General features: G+C 43.0%; 1 protein-coding gene across 4 annotated transcripts in view; it reads right to left on the reverse strand.

The window, feature by feature from the left end:
- Positions 1–24,037, reverse strand: part of LOC137126137 (beta,beta-carotene 15,15'-dioxygenase-like) — a 48,618-nt gene that overhangs the window by 12,757 nt on the left and 11,824 nt on the right. For 2 of the 4 annotated variants that reach the window (XM_067502607.1, XM_067502609.1), the window contains exons 15-55: positions 23,868–23,990; positions 23,692–23,744; positions 22,604–22,751; positions 22,290–22,486; positions 22,101–22,198; positions 20,911–21,074; positions 20,699–20,818; positions 19,625–19,704; positions 19,190–19,328; positions 18,971–19,105; positions 18,691–18,853; positions 18,416–18,531; positions 18,007–18,129; positions 17,686–17,868; positions 17,467–17,591; positions 17,314–17,380; positions 16,597–16,706; positions 16,374–16,443; positions 16,192–16,281; positions 15,707–15,799; positions 15,399–15,510; positions 14,875–15,065; positions 14,599–14,700; positions 14,335–14,489; positions 13,357–13,459; positions 11,495–11,656; positions 10,831–11,032; positions 6,058–6,114; positions 5,866–5,969; positions 4,886–5,017; positions 4,685–4,798; positions 4,515–4,585; positions 4,368–4,434; positions 4,000–4,103; positions 3,845–3,914; positions 3,036–3,122; positions 2,656–2,748; positions 2,319–2,369; positions 1,581–1,658; positions 759–944; positions 504–675 (exon numbers count right to left, since the gene is read on the reverse strand). In XM_067502607.1, coding sequence (XP_067358708.1) covers positions 504–675; positions 759–944; positions 1,581–1,658; positions 2,319–2,369; positions 2,656–2,748; positions 3,036–3,122; positions 3,845–3,914; positions 4,000–4,103; positions 4,368–4,434; positions 4,515–4,585; positions 4,685–4,798; positions 4,886–5,017; positions 5,866–5,969; positions 6,058–6,114; positions 10,831–11,032; positions 11,495–11,656; positions 13,357–13,459; positions 14,335–14,489; positions 14,599–14,700; positions 14,875–15,065; positions 15,399–15,510; positions 15,707–15,799; positions 16,192–16,281; positions 16,374–16,443; positions 16,597–16,706; positions 17,314–17,380; positions 17,467–17,591; positions 17,686–17,868; positions 18,007–18,129; positions 18,416–18,531; positions 18,691–18,853; positions 18,971–19,105; positions 19,190–19,328; positions 19,625–19,704; positions 20,699–20,818; positions 20,911–21,074; positions 22,101–22,198; positions 22,290–22,486; positions 22,604–22,751; positions 23,692–23,744; positions 23,868–23,990 — 4,810 coding nt within the window. The remainder of the gene's footprint in view (positions 1–503; positions 676–758; positions 945–1,580; positions 1,659–2,318; positions 2,370–2,655; positions 2,749–3,035; positions 3,123–3,844; positions 3,915–3,999; positions 4,104–4,367; positions 4,435–4,514; positions 4,586–4,684; positions 4,799–4,885; positions 5,018–5,865; positions 5,970–6,057; positions 6,115–10,830; positions 11,033–11,494; positions 11,657–13,356; positions 13,460–14,334; positions 14,490–14,598; positions 14,701–14,874; positions 15,066–15,398; positions 15,511–15,706; positions 15,800–16,191; positions 16,282–16,373; positions 16,444–16,596; positions 16,707–17,313; positions 17,381–17,466; positions 17,592–17,685; positions 17,869–18,006; positions 18,130–18,415; positions 18,532–18,690; positions 18,854–18,970; positions 19,106–19,189; positions 19,329–19,624; positions 19,705–20,698; positions 20,819–20,910; positions 21,075–22,100; positions 22,199–22,289; positions 22,487–22,603; positions 22,752–23,691; positions 23,745–23,867; positions 23,991–24,037) is intronic. The other 2 variants (XM_067502608.1, XM_067502610.1) reach the window with 2 other exon arrangements.

Below are 24,037 nucleotides of genomic sequence, written 5' to 3' on the forward strand. Positions count from 1 at the left end.
CCTGTTCGTCTGCACACCTGCTTTCACTTTCCCTCGTTTTGTTTAGCTTTTACTCTCGCAGTTTGATTTTGTTCTGTTTTAACCACTTTTAGTTTGACCAGTTTCTGCACTTTGTTTTTCATTTCATTTCTGCTTGTCCACCTGTAGCTGCCCTCAGTCTCTACCTGGACTTTACCTCTATTGTTTCCAGGCCTGGTATTTGTCTACTGGATCTTCTAGTTAATGTGCTACTTTAAGTTTTGTTTTTCCACAACTGTTTTCTATCTGCCTGCTGGTCGTCTGCCTGAGATTTTCCACCCAAAATTCATCGTAACCAGATCAAATCCACATCACGTTTACAGTAAGACAAGCAGATAGATTAATGTGACCCAAAGCAGAGATTTAGGTCTGAGTTAAAGAGCAACTTGCAGGTTGTGAGTGTTCGGTATCTGTCATGATTTTACAGAGATCAAAAGAAATGTATAGGATTCAACGATGTGTTACAGATTTCAGGATGTACTCACCAGACAGGAAATTGTTCTGGGCATCCAACAGGGCTGCGATGGTCTCCACCCACGTCATCTTGATGCTGGCAGAGGATGCCTGCAGCGTGAACCGCTCCGCAGAGCCACGAGACCACAACACAAACTTGCAGGGTTCGCTGTCCACGCTGTCCTGCATTGCCAGGTAACTCACCTAATGACACGCAACAGTAAGACCATTGCAACCATCACGTACCAGTTTAAATCAACCTCAACTTAGTTCATGACATTTCTAACCTTGATGCTGTTCTTGTACTGGTATCCTGGGTTGTTGGAGCCTTTGCGCAGCAGTTCACTGAAGATGACAATCTGCTCGAACAGGAAAACTCTGCGCTCTTTACTCCGAGACAGAACACCTCCATCCTGCTCCCAAACACAAAAGGTCTCCTGCTGCAGCAGCTTCCCCTGAGACGTCAGCTTCCCCTGTCAGTCAGACAGATGAGTACAGAAGGCACAATTACACGAGGCCGTCACTACACGAAGGTGGCAGAAATCCTCAATCAGGTGAAACCTCCAACAATGATAAATTAATTCTATTTTTACGATTTTAGCATCTGTCTAATTTATTGTCTCTGTATCATTTAAATGAAAAAATGCGTGTAAGTAATTTCTTATCACAGACTCTGGCACATGATCAGCTTTCACTGTAATACAGTTGCATCTCTGTATTTCTGCATCGAGCAGAACAACAAAGTCATTGATGTGCAGTCAAGCAACTAAATCACCAAAGAATTGAGGCAGATCAGAACATGACAATCTAAACTAGATATAACACTAAATAGAACATACACAGTTTATTCTCTGTCTACTTAAGCTCATAGAATTCAAAACAATTTAGGTGGAATGAATGTTACTATATACTTTAATACACTGTACATCAGTGCAAGTAAGCTGCATAATTCATATGCTAGTTAAAGCTTTCACATAAATACAGTAAAGTAAAAAGCACAATATGCAATAAATGATGTAAAAAAATACCCAAGTAAAGGAAAAGTACCTCACATTTGTACAATACTTGAGTAAACTGTTACTGTTACACTACTAGATAGACAAGTGTACCTCATATCCTTGCAAGCGTCCCAGGTTCATCATGTCATTGCAGCGCTTTGGGACCAGAGACATCAGCTCTACTGCTTTCTGTACACACACACACACACACACTTGTTAAATATTGCAAAGGTTTGTGTGTTTACGGTGGTCTGCTGGGTGATGATTCACCATCAGCATGAATTATTTAACACTATCGCCACCACAACAGCAGGAGAAGCAGCTCTGCAAAAACAGAAAAATCCTGACCCAAACTTTAAAAATCCATCACAGTCTGCAAGGCCGACGGAAACAGGACAAGAATCTGCAGCGCATCACAACATAGAATTGCTTGTGGTACTTAGTGAAAAGTGCAGTGTGCATGTATATGCAGGCCTGGTACTTACAGAGATCTAGTGTACTGTGCATTAGCAGTCACATTATTGTGGCAGTAAATTGATGGAACATGATTTGAGATGGAGCACAAATCATAGATTTAATGAAGCCCTGTAATATGTGTATGTCAGTGTCTAAGCTGAGTGAATAACACCACCCATCTGTGTGGTCAGAGGGTTCTTCAATCTGCAAGCTGGAAGTTTGAAAAAGTCAGGACCAAATGTGCATGTGTGTGTGTGTGTGTGTGTGTTCTTTTGGCTAATCGCCCTAATCTCTATCTTGTGATCTCAGAACAAACTTGCAGACTGTGTAGTGCTGGAAATAGTTTCTAAATGCTGTTACGTGTGAACGTGGGGTAACACTGCAGGGACTCACCTCAATCTCTTCACAGTCCAGTCCTGCTTTCGACGTGTACTTGAGGAAATCCTGAAAGACGGACATTAAGACAGAGACCCGACCTTTAAATGTAGATCACTGAAATATGTTTTAGAAATAATTGTGTTCTGGAAAATATTTGAAAATGCCAGTATTCACAAGAGCATTCATAGGTTTCTAAGCACTTTATGTCTAAGTAATGAAATATGAAAACGAGCAAGACAAAAAGTGTTTTGTAGGGAATTGAGTAAAACTGCTCGCTCAACAATGAATTGGATAGAAATGGACGAAAACATCAAATCAAAAGCTTAAACTCATTGAAAACATCCCCACAGACCTTTAGTAACAGCTGATATTTGGTGATTCTCTGGATGGGTTTGATCAGATAATCACTGATTGACATCCGGCAGCTGATTTCATGCTGGATCTCCTGCAGAAAGGCAGGCAGACGACAAGAGAAACGGTTTCTGACAATCTGTTATTGTACTGGTTGCAGAACATCTTCAGGTATCTTGTTGGTTTGTTTCTGTTAAGCTGCTGAACTGTGAAAAGCCTTTGCTGTTTTTCCACAACAAGTTCCATTTAAAAATCTGTTCATTAGGTTCGAAAACTTAAAAATGAAAAAAACGAATCAGTTCAGTTCATCTTGGTTTGTGTTTGCACATAGAAAATATCACCAGACTTTACATGTGACGTAAAGAAGATGTGACGTTTTACCTCAAAGAAGGTCTCGTACTCGATGACGATGAACTCGGACTTGGGCTTGTTCTGACAGTAAACCACGTACATGTGCAGACGACGCTCCTGCAACACATGAAGGTTTCTGTTACTCCGCTAATCGGCCGGAGCAGCTGAGTCAACGACAGACCAGCAACAAGTGCAACATTAGCAGTTTCAGTAAATGATCACATCTACAAGCAACATGAGGCAAAATGTGATCTCAGTGGCTCAAGTTTGAGTATTTCTAAAACCTCTCAACTGTTTTCACGCCTCCAGAGATTCTTCAGAATGATGCCAAAGACAACAACAACAAAACATCCTGCGAGCATCACTTTTATCAACAGTAACACTTTCAGAGAGGTCAGAGGAAAATGTCCAGGCTGCTGGGAGCTGACAGGCTCTTGTGTGGTGACTCTTCAGGCAGATTTGCCACAACAGCAAAAAAAAAAAAAAGCAAAAAAAACCCAAAAACTTGTCTGCAGTGTCTCCAAGCTGTCAGCTGATGACTCGTCTGAGGAATCAGTTTCTGCTGAGACAGTCCAAGCTGCTGATACTGGTCTGGTGTGTGGGGAATGATTCCATGATGCACTTAGGCCCCTTATTACTAATCAGTCATTGTTTCCGTGCTACAGTGTTTCTGAATACTCGTACACACGTGTCCCTTTAAGTGCTGGCTTCACATCATACAGTAGCTGCATATATAACATTTAAACTGTACAGAGGTGACGTATTATCATATGTCATTCATCATGTAAACCCGGCTTTTCTCTGATTCCGAGTTCGGCTGCAGCTTCAGTAAAACTCACATGTTTGATAAAGAGGTCGGAGAGCAGATCGTGGTTCTGAACACAGCGCTCGAGCTCCACCAGGAAGAAACTGAAGCAAGAAAACAGTGAGTCATACGTACAAACTAGGAAGGAAATAAGGGAAAATGTAAGTGTGTGTGTGTTTGTGCACGGACTCTCTGTGCCAGTCGTAGATTTGCTGAATGTTGCCAAAGACGATTTTGTCTTTTCCTCTCATGTCCTCTGGAATCCCTCTGACCTCCAACCTGGACATGAAGCCCTGAGAGAAACACACACACAGATTTCTTTTTTACACATATTTGACCTCAGACAGACACAGTTGAGCCAACCGAGTTTGATAAATGAACTTAGAAGACAATAAAAAGGATTTATGAATCAGGACAGAAGCAATTTATTCTAACAAAATAGTTTATTCTGCAAAATAGCACATTTTGTGTTGCTCAGTCCTTTTTCTTTTTTCACATCACTATGAAATTGCAGTTTTCCATGAGGTGGGTTTCACTGAATGTGCTTCACGTCTCACCTCCACAATCACACCCAGGTCCTTCACATAGTCCTTCTCCGACTGGATCATCTCGTTAACGACAAACCTGCAAAGACACACAGAAAAGTAATTCATATATGGATTTTTCCCCGAGTATTCACATTTTCTAAGTTAGGTGTGTCGTACATGCGTCCTCGCAGAGCTTTGTTCCTCTGCTCGGTGTCTGATTCGTTGGAGCCCTGATCTGAATCAAGAGCCTGAAGAAAAACAAACAATTTTAAATGTATAATCAATAAAAGGCTTTAGAAGTAAAATAATGCAGTAAATCTCCATCTCATCCTCGCTCCCCCGGTTACCTCAGGGTTGCTGGGGTCTTTGATGATCTGCATAGGAGGTGGTAGAGGATTGTGACTTTCTTCTTCCGGCTCCTCCTCTCCTCCACTCTGCACCCCCTCCTCTTTTCGTGCCTTCTGCAGAAACACAACTCTTTAGTCCTGCAGCTTTTGTGTCTTGATGATGAACAAACACGCTTTTGTGGAGGGTTTGTGTTTATTTACCGTCTGTGCGTTGCCAGTGAGGGGGGTGGTCTGCTCCGGCCTGTTGTCCCGCCGCCTGGTTCTGATCGGTGGTTTCTTTTGTCCATCGGCTTTACCTTGACTCAGCCTCCGGACAGGACTCGTCAACCAGCGCTACAAAAAACACTATATTATTACAATTAGCATTGATATTACTTCTACTGCTCTTCTAGTACACATCACTGATACTAATGATACTAGTACTGTGGTTTACTAGTAATAAAACTTCTTAGTACAACTACAGGTGCATGTTTTGACATGGTCTTATTCAGTTATGGTGACTCAGTATGAACGTTTATTGCAGATTCACTTTCACAAATTCTGCTGACTGGCTGATAAAATGTGGAGATCCAGAAAAAGAAAGTAAATAGAACCATATCAACCCTTTTTCAGTGCATTCGTTTAATATAATTTGAGCATCATTTTATGACAAGTAAGGATCATGTGATGTGTTCAAAAACCTCTAAAGCCGCTACATGGACCATGAGGTGAGATTCAATTTCACCTCTATGCCTTAGAAATCACGTTCTCTTGTCAGTTTGGCTCCCGGCTCTAAAGAAATGAAGAACGTGTGGAGCCGTCGAGAGTTTGTCTGGACCCTCACAGGCTTTTGGGGGTGTGACAAAATGAAAGCCACAGATATTGAAGTTTGAACGAGGATGCAGAAAACACGAATCGGCCTTAATTCTGAGCTCATTGGACATTGTTCAAACCAATTCTTGGAGATCTCACGCACTATGAAACTTCCCAGAAGGAGCTGTAGATGTATGAAATAAACAAAACCACCATCGCTGGCAGTTCAATTTGAAGTGTCCTTTGTACACAAACAACCAGAAGAAGCAGCAGGTGAGTTTTGCTCCTTTAGTGGCAGCAACAACGTGACAACATTATAATCAGCTGACATGATGTGATAGCAGTATAAATTGTTTCTGCCCGATGTTGACAGAATTACTCCCCTGTACCTTCAGGGTATTTCCGGTTCCGGAGCTGCTCCGTTTTGTCCCCGGCGAGCCAACGGCGCCCCCTGGAGCCCCACTCACTCCAAACACTGTGGGGGAGGTGGCACCTGAGTGGGGAAAACAAGAAGGTGCATCACAGGTGCGTAAGAGCAACATGAGCGTGGTAAGTAAAATTAGTGCTGATCGTCCTCTTACTTTGATTGGTCGTCTGAGTCTGGAGCCCTAAACCCTCAGAGCCGTACAGGCTGGGGTCTGCAGACACAGTACCAGAGAGGTTAAGCAGCAACAAGGTAAAGACAGAGCGTGTGTGTTTTATACACACAGTGACAGAAGAATTACCAGAGTGTAAGATAGTAACGTTAGAGACGATTTACAACCCCAATTTCAAAAAGGTGAAGATGTGAAAACCTAAACAAAAACAGAATGTAATGATTTCTAAGTCTCATCAGCCCATATTTTATTCACAACACAACAAAAACAACATATCAGATGTTGACTGAGACATTTTTACCATTTCATAATAAATATGAGCTTTTGAATTTCGAGCAGCAACACATTTCAAAAAATAGAAAACATTTGGTGCATCATAAAACCAAAAATCCAGCAACAAAGGCCCACAACTGTTGAGCAGCTACAATCCTGCATCAGACAAGAATGGGACAACATTCCTCTGCTAAACTGCAGCGACTGGTCTCCTCACTTCCAGTTGTTAAAAGAAGATGAGATGCTGCACAATGGTCAACATCACCCTGTTCCAGCTTTGAGATGTGCTGCTGCCATCAAATTCAAAATGAGCCAATATTTTCCATGAAATGTTAAAATGTCTCAGTTTCAACATTTGATATGTTGTTTATGTTCTATTGTGAATAAAATATGGGTTGATGAGATTCACAGATCATTGCATTCAGTTTTTATTTACGTTTAACACATCGTCCCAACTTTTTTGGAATTGGAGTTGTACTTTTAAACTGTTAGTATAAATTTCCCCCGGACATCACAACATTGTTGGTATCATTGTTTCACGGCATTTTCACAGACAACACTCCAAAGGCAAAGGTGCTGCACTGTCAACTAGGTACTAAGGTTTGTCATGCACACGCTACTTGAAACATGGTGAATACATGACCAAGAAATCCACTTTCTCCTGCTGCGAATCATCAATTTCCTGTTTCTATTTTTTGAGCTGTTACTAAAGTGCAAGTAAAACATTAAAGGAGAAGCTGACAGACGGAAACCAGGCAGAGACTGGACACAAAACACAGAGACAACTCTTCCTGTCAGTGACGACCTCCTGCAGACTGGACCCAGCACCCAGTTTCAGTGTGTTGGGTGTGGTGGGTAAGCGTGAAACCTGCATGTCCTGCTCAACTCATGTAGACACACTAACTTTCCTTGTGATGTAACATCAGCCAGACAATAAAGGAGCCAACACACACTGTCACCGCGTTCTATCACTCATTAACCAACACTCATGTTTCCTCTCCAGCGCTCTGCTTTCTGTTCAAACCCACCTTGCTCGTCCTGTCCCTCTCTTCTGCCAACACATGCCCAAATGGCAGAGTAACCCCAGCAAGCCCCTCTGCCCCTCCTCATGCTTCAACATTAGTCCATCCAGGAAAAAAAAAAACGATAAAAAATGTCAAGTGTGCAAAAGAAACGGGAAGACGGATAGAGTTATATTCACAGTGCTGAATGAACCTACAGAGGAGGGAGAAGTCTGCTGGGGGGCATGCAACAGCTAGGGGCGGGGGCAAAAGGAGAGTGGGTGTGACTGAGAACCTCTTACTGTGGCTCTACACCAGAGAAGGGCAGTAATAAGTAATTAGTCGCTGATAAATTTAAATAAAATGGGAATTATTAAAGTTAAAGTGTCTCAAAAAAACCTAATTTATGTGCTGCTGTAAATTACTGTGCATTAATAAAATGAAAATAGAAGAAGTAAATATAAAATACACAATGAAGGAAACTAGATTTTTAAAATAAAAGTCTTTAAACATGTAAATAAAGTCAAACTAAAGACTAAAGCAATAGTTACAAGTGACTCAAATAAAAATAAAATAAATAAAGTAAACAAAAAATATCATTTTAAAAAACTTAACTTAAAAAATCCAAAACAAGTAAAATAGGACATGTTACATGTGAGCAAATGTAATCTGACAAAACAAAATGAAATTAATTTAGCAACGTATCCAGCTTCAATAGACTTAGATACAACATATGAAAACACAAAAAACTAATGTTTTAAATTCTAAAATATATAAAAAATGTACAGTACTATTTAATAAATAAAACCGGGACAGCTGACCTGAAAATAACTACTTTTATTTTTAGACTGAAACTCCCATTGTTTTCTATCACAGCAGGTAGCGCGACACACACACACACACACACACACACACACACACACACACACACACACACAGTCACACTCACACACACACACACACACACACACACACACACACACACACACACACACACACACAGTACAAGAACACACAGTCACACATACACACACACACACAGTCACACATGCAACACACACACACACACACACACACACACACACACACACACACACACAGTCACACACACACACACACACACACACACACACAGTACAAGAACACACAGTCACACATACACACACACACAGTCACACATGCAACACACACACACACACGGATACACAGACACACACACAGTCACACACACACACACACACACAGTCACACACACACACACACACAGTCACAAAGACACACACACAGTCACACACACACACACACACAGTCACACATGCAACACACACACACACACAGTCACACATGCAACACACACACACACACACACACACACACACGGATACACACACACACACACACACACACACACAGTCACACACACACACACACACACACACACACACACACAGTACAAGAACACACAGTCACACATGCAACACACACACACACGGATACACAGACACACACACAGTCACACACACACACAGTCACACACACACACACACACACAGTCACAAAGACACACACACAGTCACACACACACACACACACAGTCACACATGCAACACACACACACACACACACACACACACACGGATACACACACACACACACACACACACACGGATACACACACACACACACACACACACTGAATCAGGATGTGAAACTGCAGATTCCTGTTGAGTCTGAAACTCCTTCAGGTCAATGTTTAACCCTGAAAGTGTTTCACCTCTGGACTCTGAGTGTGTGTGAGAGGAAGACACACACTGCAGATTAAGGCTGGGACAAAGTTATCAGACCAAGGCCACATTCACTTTCATGTTGTGTGGTAAATGTAAACCCTGCTTACGTGTAGATAGAACGATGTCACCACTGAAACAACGAAAGCCCACAAACACAACAAAATGGTGGCTGGAGGTTTTTTCCCAATCTAAGAGAAAACCTATAAAAACCAAGTCAAACTTAAAGATGACTGACTGTGTTACCTTGGTTTGATGAATGTTACTTGCAGACAGCAGTAAAAAAAGATTTTTGTAACTACAGCTGATTATTTCTGCTCCATTTCCACTTTCAGGTTGAGCTGCATATGTGTTCTACTTTATTACAGTTCAGAGGGATTTGTAATCCACTACTTTTATCTGACAGCTTCAGTTACTTTACAAATCAGGATTCTTTACAAAAAATATTATTAATGTATTATTATCGGACCACCGGACAATAAATTCATGCACCAGTACTTATAATCCAACACCACAACCACCCAACTACCAACTACCCATCTTTAAGAATATTTTGATGTTAATATTTTGGGGCTTGAGTAAGAATTTGAAAGCACTTTCACGATTTGTCGCATCAGTGTGCGTGGAAACACCCACAGAAAATAATACGCGTGTTACAAAGCAGCCGTCTGTCTGACACCGTCTGATGTTAACATAAACCCACCAGTTCTGACCCAAGACGCCCAGAGTGCATTAATTTTTCATGCTCGGCTGCAGAACAAACTCACTAAGGCTTGTGCTTGTTTACGATTTAACAAACAAGGGTTGAAATATTTAGGTGCAGACAGACGGTGAGAGAGGGGGACGGGATGTGGGACGTCACAGCGGTCCAACTGGCAGAGTGGGCTGAGGATGTTTTAGGTTGTCTCCATTTAAACAGGAAGTGACATCAGCAGGTGGTGCTGCAAATGCCACTCAATTGAAAACCTGCCATATTGTGCTTGGTTCAGCTCTGCTGGAGTCTGCTGGGCAACTTGAAAACCACAGAATCTAAAATAAAAAGTTCGGATTAGCCAACGACTCCCAAACAAGGTGGGTCTGGTTGTTGGTTCAGATCTAGTTCACAGCTACAGGTGAAAAACACAGCACTGAATCTACACTAGTGCTTAGAAATCTTTGTTAATTTTACATCATTTCCCCGTAAATGGCAGGTGGAGCGTGTTTTTCAAAACGATACGACCTGAATCCACCTGAGCTGCTTTTCATTTCCTGACGGAAAACAACCCTCAGAACAAAACCAAACAAGATCTGGTGATGTGTTTGGGTCCCAGACTTGAGGGGGTCTTTGGCGTAAAAGGATTCGCTACCACGTGTTAAAACTGACAATTGAACTATTATAAAAATTAAAATATCAAATCCACTGAGATGACATTCAGACCCTAAAGGATGAAAACAGCTTCACTGTCCAAATACTGTCTAAAAGTAAACTTTTCTTCTCCCTAAAACATATTTTTCTACAAAGCCCTTTTTTTTCATTCACCAGATCCCAAATTCCAAATGTCTTAACAAAAACACCAACTTTGCATAAATTACCTTAAATGAATGTGACTGGATGATTATGCTTAATTGAAAATTTAGAAGTTATACTGCTTTGCCTTTTGTTGCTCTTCTCGGACGAGCTGCCTTTTCAGCAGATGTGTCTTCGTGTCAATAATACTCACCCCTGCCAGCGCTCGCAGCGGATGAGGAGTTGGAGGTGTTGGATGAAGACGTGGTGGTGTTTGAGGAGTTGCAGGAGGACGAAGTGGTGGTGCAGGTAGAGGAGGAGCTGGAGGCCGTGGTGGGGGCTGTGAGAAGCCCCTCCATGTCTGCTGCACTGTGCGAGTGCGACAGACAGAGGGCGCTCAAGGGCAGCAGACCCTCCTGCAGAGAAACACACCTCTCGTATTAGACGAGGGTCTAATGTCTTCGTTCCCTGTGGGGACACTTGGTTCATTACCAGAAAAGACATTTGACTTATTACCTTCTAGCGTGTTTGACCTGTTCTTCTGACTTTACTTTGTTTTTGTGAAATATTTCATTTCTGGCGACATAGCTGTGCACTACAGTTTGTCTCCTTTGTTGCTTGTGAGGACATTTCATTTATCTTTATTTACTTACAGGCTCCTATTTTTGCTACTTGTGGGGACATTTGGGGCTGGTGCTGGTTAATGTTACGTTCACTAATCAGTCACAACACTCATATTATTATCAGGGACATGCTGTAGCTACACGGACACATACGCCAGAATTAAAGTTTTCCAATGCTGTTCCCTGTTCATTACAACGCTGTAACCACCAGGAGGCGTTGATGTTCATCACCCGTTGGGACGCGCGACTGATTACCTGCTGGGGCGTTTGATCTGTGGTTCTGACCAGACACCACCCGGGTCTGTCGGCCGAACGCTCCACCAGCTCCACAGTCTGACCACAGCGAACGCTGAGCTCTCCTGGTCCCCCGGAGGAGAAATCCAACAACACCACCACTAACTCGCAGCCTCCCGACAGCTGCAGAAACAAAGAGACATGGGACAGACGGGTAAGACAGCTTGTTGACCTGCCACTGTCGTTACTGTCACACAAACATACCATTATTATGTCTTACAGTACATGATGTACAGCTCCATGACTTCACCATCTGCAGCTGCAGCTGATTAAATCATTTATTGGTATTTGACATTATGGAATACGAAGGACTGTGGTGCATTAAAAAAAACGAATTAATAGCATTTTCACGTCATGAAAATGCTGCTATTAAATCCCACAGATAAAACGACTTTCTCCCGAAAAGTGGGCAAAAACTCGCAAACTTTTAAATGTAAAACTTAAAGCAGCAAAAGCAGTGGAGCCACAGGATTTATCATTAGGACATAATGATGATTCAAACCACGTTTTACACTTGTTTAAAAACATCACAGAATTGTAAAAGTTACAGAGAAATTTACCAACAGAAATATAACTACGACCATATAAATTCTACTTTCTGCAGCAATTATTTATATTCTCCTGAGCTTCCGCAGGAGAATTCAAGTAGCGGCAAACATAAAATGAATAGTCCTTCAGTAATTTCTTCTAACACAACAAGACAAATGACAGAAATGTAAACCGTGAAGCCAACATACATCATCCTAATATACTCTGTGCCTGTCCAATCGCAGCAGGACACGCTGAGCTCCGATTGGCCAAACAGAAAGTGGAAACTGTCACATGATCAGGACATTGTGTGTGTGTTGACTGATAGTTAACTGGAGCACATGGGCTCCAGCTGGTGGAGGAAACACACACACTCCTTCAAAGCGTCTGCAGGGAATAGTGGGGTGTTCCCCGTCCAAATCGAACACAGCTGTGATCGGTCATACAGCCCAGCTAACGGCAAACGCACACACCATCGCTCAAACATGGAGATAATACCAACATGTATGTTCGCTAACGGACAAGTGTCCTGGACGGGTCCACTTCATGCATGTCTGCAACATTATAGTAATTCTTCCATGTTACTGCCTCAGTAATAACACTAAAAATACAAAAGTAGCAGGTTTAAAGACGCTGAAACCATTTTACAGTTTTTACTGGAAAATGAGAAGCAGATTATGATGAGTTGTATCAGTTATTCTCATGTTACTTACTGTGCGACGTTCAGAGCGGACGGCAAAGTAAGAATTTCATTGTACAGGGAAACATGCTTTCTGTCTGCGCATATGACAATAAACACTTTGAATCTTGAATCTTGAATCTACAGTTCCACACAAACACAGCAAAGTCCCTCTAAGAACCAAGACGAACGCACTTTCTTTAGGGAAGTCAAATGGTGCGGTGCAGTTCCTGGTGAATATATTGGCTCCATAACAAACGTTTTTTGGCTTTATCACTGTCATTTACCAGATGCTGCAAAAACATGAAGTTTCTACGTGACTAATACCACTAGCAGTCCTCAACTCAACGATTCCGAGTGCCAGGGGTCAGAGGTCACATCGACAAACCACTAGCAACACCCTCATTAACTAATAAGCAGATAAAATCAATCAAACATACCTCGTTCAGGGAGCAGAGAGAGAAGTGAAGGTTTGTAGACGATGAACTGAGGAAACTCCCTCTAACACACACCAACATACCGACACACACCCAGCCAGCTGCAGCAGGGGTGAGGTCATGCTCGACACACCCCTCTGGATCCTCTGTGTGTGTGTGTGTGTGTGTGTGTGTGTTACCTTGTCGCTGTCTGCTGTGTTTTGCGATGTTCGGGAAGCGATGGAGACGGTGTCGGGTTGACTGCTGGCATCTCCCAGACTGTCTGCGTCCTCGCTGGTCTCCCTGACACGTCAAAAAAGACACAGAGACATTTAATGTTTTTCATTCCTGTAAAGAAATGTTCCACAATAAACTTTATGGCCAAAAGTATGTGGACACACAATGTACTTTTACTCCAGGTCTGATTTTTACTTGTTTCCTCCAGACCTCTTGGTGACAGTGAGGTTAAATATTCAGGCTCTAGTACTCTTAAGCTGGAAACAATGAATTAACTGAGAAAATAGTAAATATTATTAAAATAATAATAATAAATTCATTAATTGATTGGTCTCATTTCTGCATGTGATGTTTTACCCAAGAAATTCATATTCGAGAAGCCTCAGAAAACAGTTCTGAACAATTTTCTATCAGTTGAGTAACTGAACAGTTGACTGGTGGTTGTGGCTCTGCAGAGCACAGTGGTGTTTAGATCATTGGTTTCCACCACAATTGCTTAGGAAAGCAATGTGAAGAAGCACAAGATGGTTATTTAGATGGAAAACAATATTTTTATAATTTCTGTAACAAATTCAAATACATTTTTTGAATAACATTTGAATAAAATTAGCTTTATTTAAAACATTCACTCGCACACATTCTCAGTCACATACCACTGATACATCCAGCTGTTCACACACGAAGTATTTTAGTACTTTGAAATGGTATCAAAAACAGTTTTATATCATAACAACAACTAAGAATAATAAAACAGATTCTAGACAGTTATTTAGCTGAGGTGTCACCTTTCGATGATGAGCAGGGCTGTGATAAATTAAATCTGCGGAGGGTCTGAAAATATGAGTGCAGGCATTGATGGCCAAAGGTCAGAGGGTAACTGTCGTAAGAAGGGATGATTGATGTCACGGTGGGACATGGATGTTAACCGTGTGTGTGCTGACCTGCGAGTGATGCTGCGCTGTCGCCCGAGCGTGGGGTTGGGTGTCTTGGGGAGGGGGATGGGTTCCCTCAGTGCTCCCCGCAGATGACCCCGTCTCTCCTGGATCACTTGGCGAATGCTGCGTACCCACTCTTGCTTCAGTTCCAGCGAAGATGCCTGCGGAGAGACGGATCACCAACCTTTAAAGACCATCACACCACTGCAGACTCATAAAAGTTTCATCCGATGGAAGAGAACAGGAGCGACTGCATTTGAGAGCACAGACCTTTAATACTGTCTTGTTGTCTGATGTAGGAGTTCGTCCGACCCAAAGTGCGAACTTGCAGGGATCCCCCTCGATGTGCTCTGTTACACCAAGCTCTGAGGTCTGGGAGAGGCAGTAAGAGAAAGAGTCAGTTTGAATGGTTGAGGATATTACATTTCTTTGTGTCCGTAGAAAATCTGGGCTATAATTGCTGCGCGATGTTTTACCTAAAACTTATTTAAAAATGATCCACTTTGATTTTTAATGAACATAAACTCGTCTGTGTGTCTCTCTCACCCTCAGTCTGCTCTTATAGAGGTATTTGGTTCGTCCGGACGAGTCCTTGATCTCCTTGCTGAAGATGAGTGACAGCTCAAAGAGGAAGAGGTGCCGGTCGCGCCCCTTCCTGATCAGAGACTTCGGCTCCCAAACCAGGAAGGAGTCCTGAAGGAGGAGCTCCCCCTGAACCTCCAGGCCTTCCTCCAGACCTGACGGGACCAGAATAAGTGTGAGCTGAACGCTTCTGCAGAACAATTTGCTCTGAACACAAACACAGCTTCACAGTAAACGACCTCAGGCTTTATCTAAGCTCCAGGTCACTGAGTAAAACACCTGCACCTGTTTCAGTCTCAGAGTAAAAGACAAAACTGCTACAGTCAGAGTAAAATATCTCTAGTTACTTCCCAGTAAAAGACTGGGAGCTTCTTCACAATAACAGTAAAAGTACTTCACTGTAGAAAACCAAAAGCAGCGTCAGAGTACAAACTCTTCCCATTCAACAGAAACCAGCTGCAGCTGTGGCTGCAGTAAAAACACGTTACCTTCCAACATGCTGACATGCATAGCATCATTGGCTCTTTTTGGGACGCTCAGCATCACGTCCAGGCCTTCTTTTATCTCGCCTTTCCCCTCCTCACAGCACGCTAACAGCTCCTGCAGGCACACATCCGCTATATGGTGAAAAGCTGCTGTAAACTCGTATTTACAGTGAAAGCTTCTCTCAGTAATGGAAATGATTTAGCATGTGTCACCCACAAACACAGCTCATGCTGCAGTGCATGTGTCTTACAGCTCTCAACTACAATATGTAAAAAAATGTGGTAGAACAGGACCTAAGTGGGCTGATTACCTTGAGCAGCAGCTGGTATTTTGTGATCCTCTGAACTGGTTTGATGAGAGCTGAGGAGATGGAGTTAGCAAGACCATGTCGCCTCTGGACCTCCTGAACACACACACACACACACACACACACACACAGGGCAGGAGAGGAAAAATGAGGAAGCACTCGCAAACCAAACTGCAGATCTAGTGCAGGAGGCTGATATCAGCCCTCGACTGACAGAATAAACACGGTGACTAACACTAGATCCGTGAGTATTGAGATTTCGTTTTCAATGTACAACATCACTTTCTGATAAACTTTAAAGAGGACAGCAGGTGAGCAACACATGCAAAAGTTTCCAGCAAATGAACGAATAACACACTGGGGTTTAAATCAAGCAATGGAAATGTATGTTTGAATCAGTATTAAACAAAGCAAATAAACAGTGTCAGAACTTAGTTTCTACTTGTCCTCTGTTCACATTTTAAAGACATAATTTCAAAATCCCTGACCTCAAAGAACGTCACACCGTGTTGTTGGATCAGTAAACTGGAGTCTGGTTTGTTCCTGCAGTACGTCACGTACATGTGGAACTTATCAGCCTGAGACGGAGACAGAAACATGTATTTATTTCCACGTAAAATTCCGATTGTTTCGGTTTTTAACAGATTCGTGTTGAAAGACGCTGCTTTACCCAGGTAACAAAGCAGTGTCCAACATCTTCTGGAAGCTGTTCATAGTTTTCCAGCTCCTTCAGGAAAATACTGCAAAACACAGAGTACTGCATTACTTCACACAGAATACTGTTCAAAATTCTTTTTTGCTTGTGTACTTGTTGTATAAAGTACTGTACATTGTACTGTACATGCTCATGTCATTGTTATATATCGTGCATGTTGCCCTATATTTTGCAGAACCTGTTATGGAACTCGTAGATGTCCTGGATGTTTCCGAACACGATGTCGTCTCTGTTGGCAAGACCAGTGGGAACGTCCTCTGAGCCGCTCGTCATCTCCCACAGGTATGTCTACATCAGGGTACAGTAATACTGTGAGGAAACAGTATCCAGTAGGGAGTGATGCCAAATGGTGTCGTGAGAATTCATTTGATAGTTTGCTTGTCATCAGTACAACGGATTTAAACCATTTGTCTGCAGCTTTGTCAGCAGTTGGGTTGGGTAGTACTGTAGTACTGTAGTACTGTAGCAGTACATTGATGTGTATTGTATGTGGTATTTTATAATCTGATAAAGTATATTTCTGTGTTTTGACTCTATTGTATTACATTGCACTAATTTATGGTGATGTGCTGTGTGCTGCTGTATGTATGGAAGTAAAAACCTGCCTAATAAATGTAGCTTTTTATCACCTAACGCAACGGAAATGTACTTTTACCATCTTTTCTATCGCTTTACTTGATTTTGTTTTGCATAACTTAAAATTATAGCTTAAAAAAACCTGATATTACCCATAGAAATTTCCAGGGAGGGAAGTGACATCATATAAACTGAAAGTTCTCAAAGTAAAATCCTTTAAACTGTAAATGTAGTGATACATTAAGTTTTACTTACAGTACTGACTATATTTTACAAATAAATATTCAGGTCTTCCTTTGTTTCCGTATGAGCTCAGTACCTCAATACACTCCTGCAGATCTCTGACGTAGACTCTCTCTGTTTGAAGGAGCTCGGCCATGATGTATCTGACAACACAAAGACACAAACTCAAGTGTTACCACATTATGTACAATGTATCAATATTGCCACTAACGATACTAATGCTACTCACTCTTTCTTGCGGGCAGAGCGTCTCTTCTCATCGCTGACCTGATGACTGGGGTCTGACAGGTTGACCTCAGGGTCAGAGTCAGACAGACTGTTGGGGATCAGCTCCAGCTCCAAGTCCTTATTGTCCTGACAGGGACGTCGCACAGCACACACATAAAAAGTGCAAATGTATATAAAAGATACGTTTGAAGCATGTTTTTCAGCACCTGGACACACTTACCTGTGAGCACCCTCCCAGTGCCATCTCCAGCAGGTGGCGGTACTGCCCCATCCTGACGGTGAAATCACGGTAACGTTTATCCACCGTGGAAACACAGCGACGGAGCTCCGTGCGGTGGGCATGGCCTTTAGCCAGCATGCTCTCAGCCAGCTGGATCAGCAGGTGAACCTTTTCCTGGGTGTGCTAGGAACATTTAATCTTGGATTTGTTTGGATATTTAGGTTTTAGCAGCAACAGCAATGTAACTGTGTGGCAAAATGCCTCAGATGCAAACCGATTCTGAAACACCCACAAAACATGGCCCCGTGTAGGTTTTCTCACCTTGGCGGAAATGCAGAACTCTCTGTGTTGGTTCAGCAGTTCTTGCGTCTCAGCCATTGTTGCACCTGGTGATGTGTGCGTAGCCAGGTAGTGGTCACCTGACTGCTGCAGCCAATCCAGAGCCTGAAACATGATCCTTCTAGTCAGTAAAATGACATCATATGATACACGTAAAAAGTGATTCAAAGGCTCCTCCCACCAAGTACGTTTGATACTTTTAAGTAGGTTTGGCTGCAAAGGTTTGTTCTTATACACAACTATTGTGTACAAGTCTTTTCTACACAACTGTCAAAGACACAAGTCACCTAGTCAGCCAATCAGAAAGAGTTCTCCCTTTTATCCTGTTTAAATATAGATTTAATGCGCCAGTAAGAATGATTTGATAAACAATACGCGTCGGTTCGTATACCTGCTGCGTGTGACTCTGGAACATCAGGTATTGCTGGCATTGATCCAACCGACGTTTCTTCAAAGTCCAGAAATGAAGGACTCTGTTTTCTCTCTGGAGCAACTCACTGAGGATACCTGCTCAAACAAACACACCTGACTCCGCAAAATTGCCAACATGCTGCTCACATACATATGAGCTAATTAAGTGTGGAGTTCCTCTGGGCTCTACACTGGCTCCACTGAATTTCTTTATTGGTTCTAAATCTAATCTCTAACACTTGTGATTTAGTTCACCTTTGACCTGTTGCTCTGGTACTCTGGAGTGCCCGGTGATCTCGGTGACCCCTGTTCCCCCGGAGACTGTGACACTGTGGCCCGAGATGTTGGCCATGGTGACACTGTTGCGGTGGATGTACTTTAGGAAAACCTCAGCGTTTCGTCTGGCCAGAGTACAGGCCTGTCGCCACGAGGACAAGACAGTTAGAGATCAGCTTCACTGACAGAAGCCAATGTTAATCACGTCCAATTATTCACGGTTTCTAAGGCTTTCTGGAGATTTTCCAGCTCCCCTCACCTTGAGAAACGCCTCCTTCTGCTCCATGTGTTTGTTGATGAGCGGCAGGAGTTGCTCTGGCTGTCTCTCTCCTCCTCCACACCAGTCATCCTCCCTGCGGTACTCCTGCTCCAGAGTCTCTAGCACCCCACACACCTGCAAAGACAGGTGGACGGACGGGTAAGGAGACAAACAAACAGAACAGGCATAGAACATAGAACCGATAGCCAGCAGCGTTACCTGCTGTGATGTCCTGTAGAAGGCGGCGGAGGCGTTGACCAGTTTTAGTCGGTCCTCAATCCTCAACATCAGCGTCTGCCAGTGCAGCGCCACTGTCTGAGCACAAGCCCTCACTGCATCCGGATCATAGTGACCTGACCTGAGGGGTAAAAAGTCATGGGTCAAATGATCAAAACTAATAATGCTATCAGATTGTTAGCTTTTAAACCTGTTTTAGGGAGAGTTCTTGATAAATGAAGCATTTCTAACCTTACAATGACTTGCCTGACTCACCTGCCTTCACTATTTATTAGAAGGTTATTAAGCAAACCAGACCGTTTACTTCATCTGAGATGAAGTGACTCTTACTAACATCTACATACCTTAACTAAGGTCAGTGATTCATAACTTTGACATTTACACTTAACTAGCAGTATTAATCCAACAGACACTAACCTGACCAGCAGCTCAGCTCTCTGCTGCAGAGCCAGAGCCACCTGATGAGTCCTCTGCAGAGAGTCAGCGTGAAGCAGAGCCTGGAGAGACACACAGTGGAAATGAAGGTGGGTTTCTTTGCGTTTCATTAATGCAACTGGAGAATTTTTCTGCGTAATTTACTCGTCGTGTGTAAACCTTTACATCTGTCTGCCGTGATGGAACATACGAATATTCATTTAGTTTTAAAGCTCATTTTCATCTACAGTCTGACAATGACAGAACCACGAAAAACACACCAAACAAACAAGACACTTGTGTGTTTAAAAAAAATCCAAACCCATGACTGACAAAGCAGAACCATCCAGATGTAGAGTGACTGCTATGTGTCATAGGAGCAGATATGTCAGTTATTTAAGTCATTTCAATCAAATATTCCAACTCACGGTAGCCTTGACCCTTTGGGCCCCTGTGGGCTGAGTAATCCTTCCATGGTCATATTTAAAAACTAACTCCATGTGATTTCTGTAATCCCTCCCTGTTGCACTATAAGAAGTAGAGTCTTTTTTATTTACAGTACAGTAAAATAAGGTTTTGATTCAAGTATTAGTGTAATTGTATATGTGAAATAGAGCCTCTGCTCTTATCTGGCTCATGTTTTAAACAAACTGCTCTTTGTGTATTTGTTTTTTGGCCATTCATGAAATGGATGATTGCAGACAAATTAAAGGAAATGACTGAGAGAAAGATGCTGCATACTGTAAGTTCCCAACCAAAGATGAATGTGGGACTTTCAGACCTTATACAAAGTTAGACTCCTCTACAAAACACCCTAAAACCTCCTTTTATATGCTTATGTGTAAAACTTATATATGTATAGTATAGCATTCCCATCCCCAGCTGTGCAGTGCTGGTCCAAGCCCGGGGGAAATTGGGGAGGGTTGTGTCAGGAAGGACATCCGGCGTAAAAACTGTGCCAAATCAACATGCGGACAATGATCCGCTGTGGTGACCCTGAACTCACGGGATAAACTGAAAAGACAAAAATAAATAAATAAATAGTATAGTATATTTGCATGTTGAGTGTGCAGTAACCTCTATCGCCTGCTGGAGGCGCTCGTGTTCCCGCTGCAGCTGCTCAGCTTCAGATAAACAGCTGGAGTTCAACATGCAGGATGACAGCATGACCTCGCCCTCTGAGATCCAAGCCAGCACCTGAGACACAGGTAGACAGACAGGCGGAGATCATCACCAGCAGGGCCGGGTGTCGCCTGGATTTGCAGGTGTGTGAACGAGCGTGTTGTCACCTGTTTGACCTGGCTCTGCAGGTGCCTCAGCTGCAGGTTCTGCTCCAGGTGTGTGTGTGTGTGATCGGCAATCTGCTGCAGCTCCTTCTGTTTGTCCTGCAGGAGGTGCTGCAGTTCCTCCACCTGAGATGCAAGACCTCCCTCCACCTCCGACAGTTCGATACCTGACACACGCACACATGCATTTTTAGTCCTTCAAAATAAGGGCAATACGGTCTTCACAAGTATAGCAATGTGACTGTGGTGTTAGTGTTGCCCATTCATGTGTGCGTGCGTGTGTGTGTGTCTCCATGGCAAATTCAATATGCTGGTTTCCATGGGCACCAGCTGTGTGCTTCAGAGAGCAGTTTCCATGGCAACCTCATCCCTCTTTTCCCCCTGCCCCCATTATCCTCTCTGCCCCCCTTTCGGCCCTAATATCACCAGTGTGTTACCGATCTGGTCAGATGGAAGCTACTCAGAAACCTGCTTCTAATTTCTTTTATTTTCCCAGTAGATGAAAATGGGATTAACAGGACAACAGTCCTAAACTGTTCTGCCTGTATAAGGCCTTGGACCCTTTCAAGAAAAACCCTGCGATTACTTCTGCAGGCCCCAAAATAAAAACACCATTCATTTACACTACTGGGTGCACGTCAAGGACCACTTCTAATAATCCTTTAAATAATTGCTAACCCATCATTTACCTCTGCAAATAGTCTAATGTAATGGAATCTGTTCAAGGACCAATTGACCTGCATTTGGGACTTCTAGGACCCCTGGAAGGACCTCAGGAGAACTGTCAAGAATCTATGGAAGCCCCTTAAAATCATCCATCCTGGATCCTTATGGACCACTAAAAGACTACAAATAACCCTTAGGATTCCCTTAAGATGACTTAATTCCCTTAATGGGTCACTAGTGAATTACAAACGCCTTAAATGCACAAAAGAATGCTAGAAGCAAGCTAGAGGCTAGAGACAAAATTCTTTAGCATGCCTCAAATACACAAAAGGACTCGTGGATAATTTTCGAGTCCTTTCCTTTTGGACGAGGAACTACGAAGGATGTCCCATGATAAAACACAATTCGGGACATATAGAATTCCCTCAGTAACCACTGAACCCCTTACAGGTTACTGGAGCCCACTTAAAATCTGGAAAAATCTTAAAGGGTAATAAAAACATTCAAGTCAGCAATGTGTCTCCTACCTGATGCCTGCACCTCTGTGATGTACTGCTGGAGATCATGACCTTGCTGGATCACCTCGTAGATCATGTTGTTCATTGCCAGCCTTCGCTCCATGTGCCTGCAGATCAATCGGTTGACCAATCAAAGCCTGACATTTTCTCATTATTGCTGCAGTTAGATGGGTGATGTCGTCATTCTGCCCTGGTTACCTGTGGATACGCTGCTGTGCTAATGTTAGCACCTCGGGTGTGGCCTCCACTAGCCGTGACTGGCCTAATGCTAGCTTGTCCTGGGCTAGCTTGTCCTGATTTGCATCGGGTAGCCGCGGTGATGCGAGCTTCTCAGCAGAAAAGTCCTGGGACTGTTTCTGGAGGTCCTGCTTCCAGGCGTCCATCTCCCCAGTTACCTGAGACACATGCACAGTGAGTCTGACGTTGATCAAAATGAGTAGAAGGAGCTTTATAGTTATAATTCTGGATGAAATGTAAACTGCATTAAACAAAGTAAATGTGAAACTGTGCACCTCTAACGTGCACTGCTGCAGTATGCGGAGCTGCAGGAAAACATCCAGCCGGATTTTCCTCTGGTGGAAAAGCTCCTCCAGCTGAACGTGAGACTCCTCCAGCTGCTGCAGGACAGTCTCTACATGGGCCACCGAACTGCCTTGGGGCCTGAAACAAACCCACTTTCAGGTTATACAAACTGTAAACAAACCCAAACACGGTAGAAAGTCTACAGCACAGGTTAAGCAGACCTGTATACAAACCAGTGATCAAATCCACTCACGCTGACTGTGCTTTCTGAAAACAGTGTTTACAGACTACAACACAAATGCATCCACAGAGATTATATGAATTACAAAATATACACCCACGTCATATTATACAAATTTGAACACAAGCTTTGTGCACTTGAAAACAGGCTCAAGGGAAACATACCCAAACATTCTCCTTTACTTACCGGATTTGCAAACTATAAAACGAAATCAACAGATAGACAATGCAAAGCAAACAAAAGTGTGTGTGGGAACACACAGCACAAAACCTATAAAACAACTGTACCCACATTTTGTACTCTAACCATAAAACGAGCGCACCCACGGACTTTACATAAACTAGAAAACAAGCTTTCCCACACGTTCTACATAAACTCAAGTGTCCACACACATTGTGCATAAACTACGAAACAAAGTCATCCACCCATTCTACTAAAAACTAATGTGCCTACACTGTACAGTCTATTAAAAAAACAAATACACCAACAGATCCCGCAAAAATAGACATCATACGCACCCACACATTCTACGAAACTAGAAATCAAACACCCCCACAAATTCCACATAAACTAAAAAACAAATACACCCACACATTTTAGAGAATTAGAAATCAAATAGACCTGCACATTCTGCATAAACTAGAAAACAAATGTACCCACACAATCTCCACAAACTTATATCAAACACACCCTTATACTTCACCTAAGCTAGAAAACAAACACACCCACACACAAGACATGCACCAATGTCACATGGGTCCCAAAGGACAGTGACACCCAGGCTAATCGTGCAGTGGTGAAGCATGAATCAAACGCTCCCACACTGTCAGTGTGTACCTGAGTTGCAGGATGAGGTCTTCTCCTTCACGGATGACACTCATCGCAGCTTCCTGTGGGGTCAGGGTTAGAGTTAGGGTTAGTGTGGGGGTTAGGGGTGAGGGGTCACAGGTCGGGGTGTTAGGTTGTTATGGCACTATCAGGTCGGAGGGTCATGGCCAACGGCGGGACGGTACCTGTGTGTTGGCCTGCTGCTGCTGCTGCTGGCCGATGAGAGCCTGCAGAGCCTCCACGGTGTCCGGACAGACACAGAGGTCTGAGGAAAGCTGCTTTTGGAGGCCCTCCATCCACGCTGAGAGCTACAGAGCAAGGCGAGGAGAACAATTCCATGAGGGGTGTGTGATAG

This window comes from Channa argus, chromosome 4 (genome assembly GCF_033026475.1).
Source record: "Channa argus isolate prfri chromosome 4, Channa argus male v1.0, whole genome shotgun sequence".
NCBI lineage: Eukaryota > Metazoa > Chordata > Actinopteri > Anabantiformes > Channidae > Channa > Channa argus.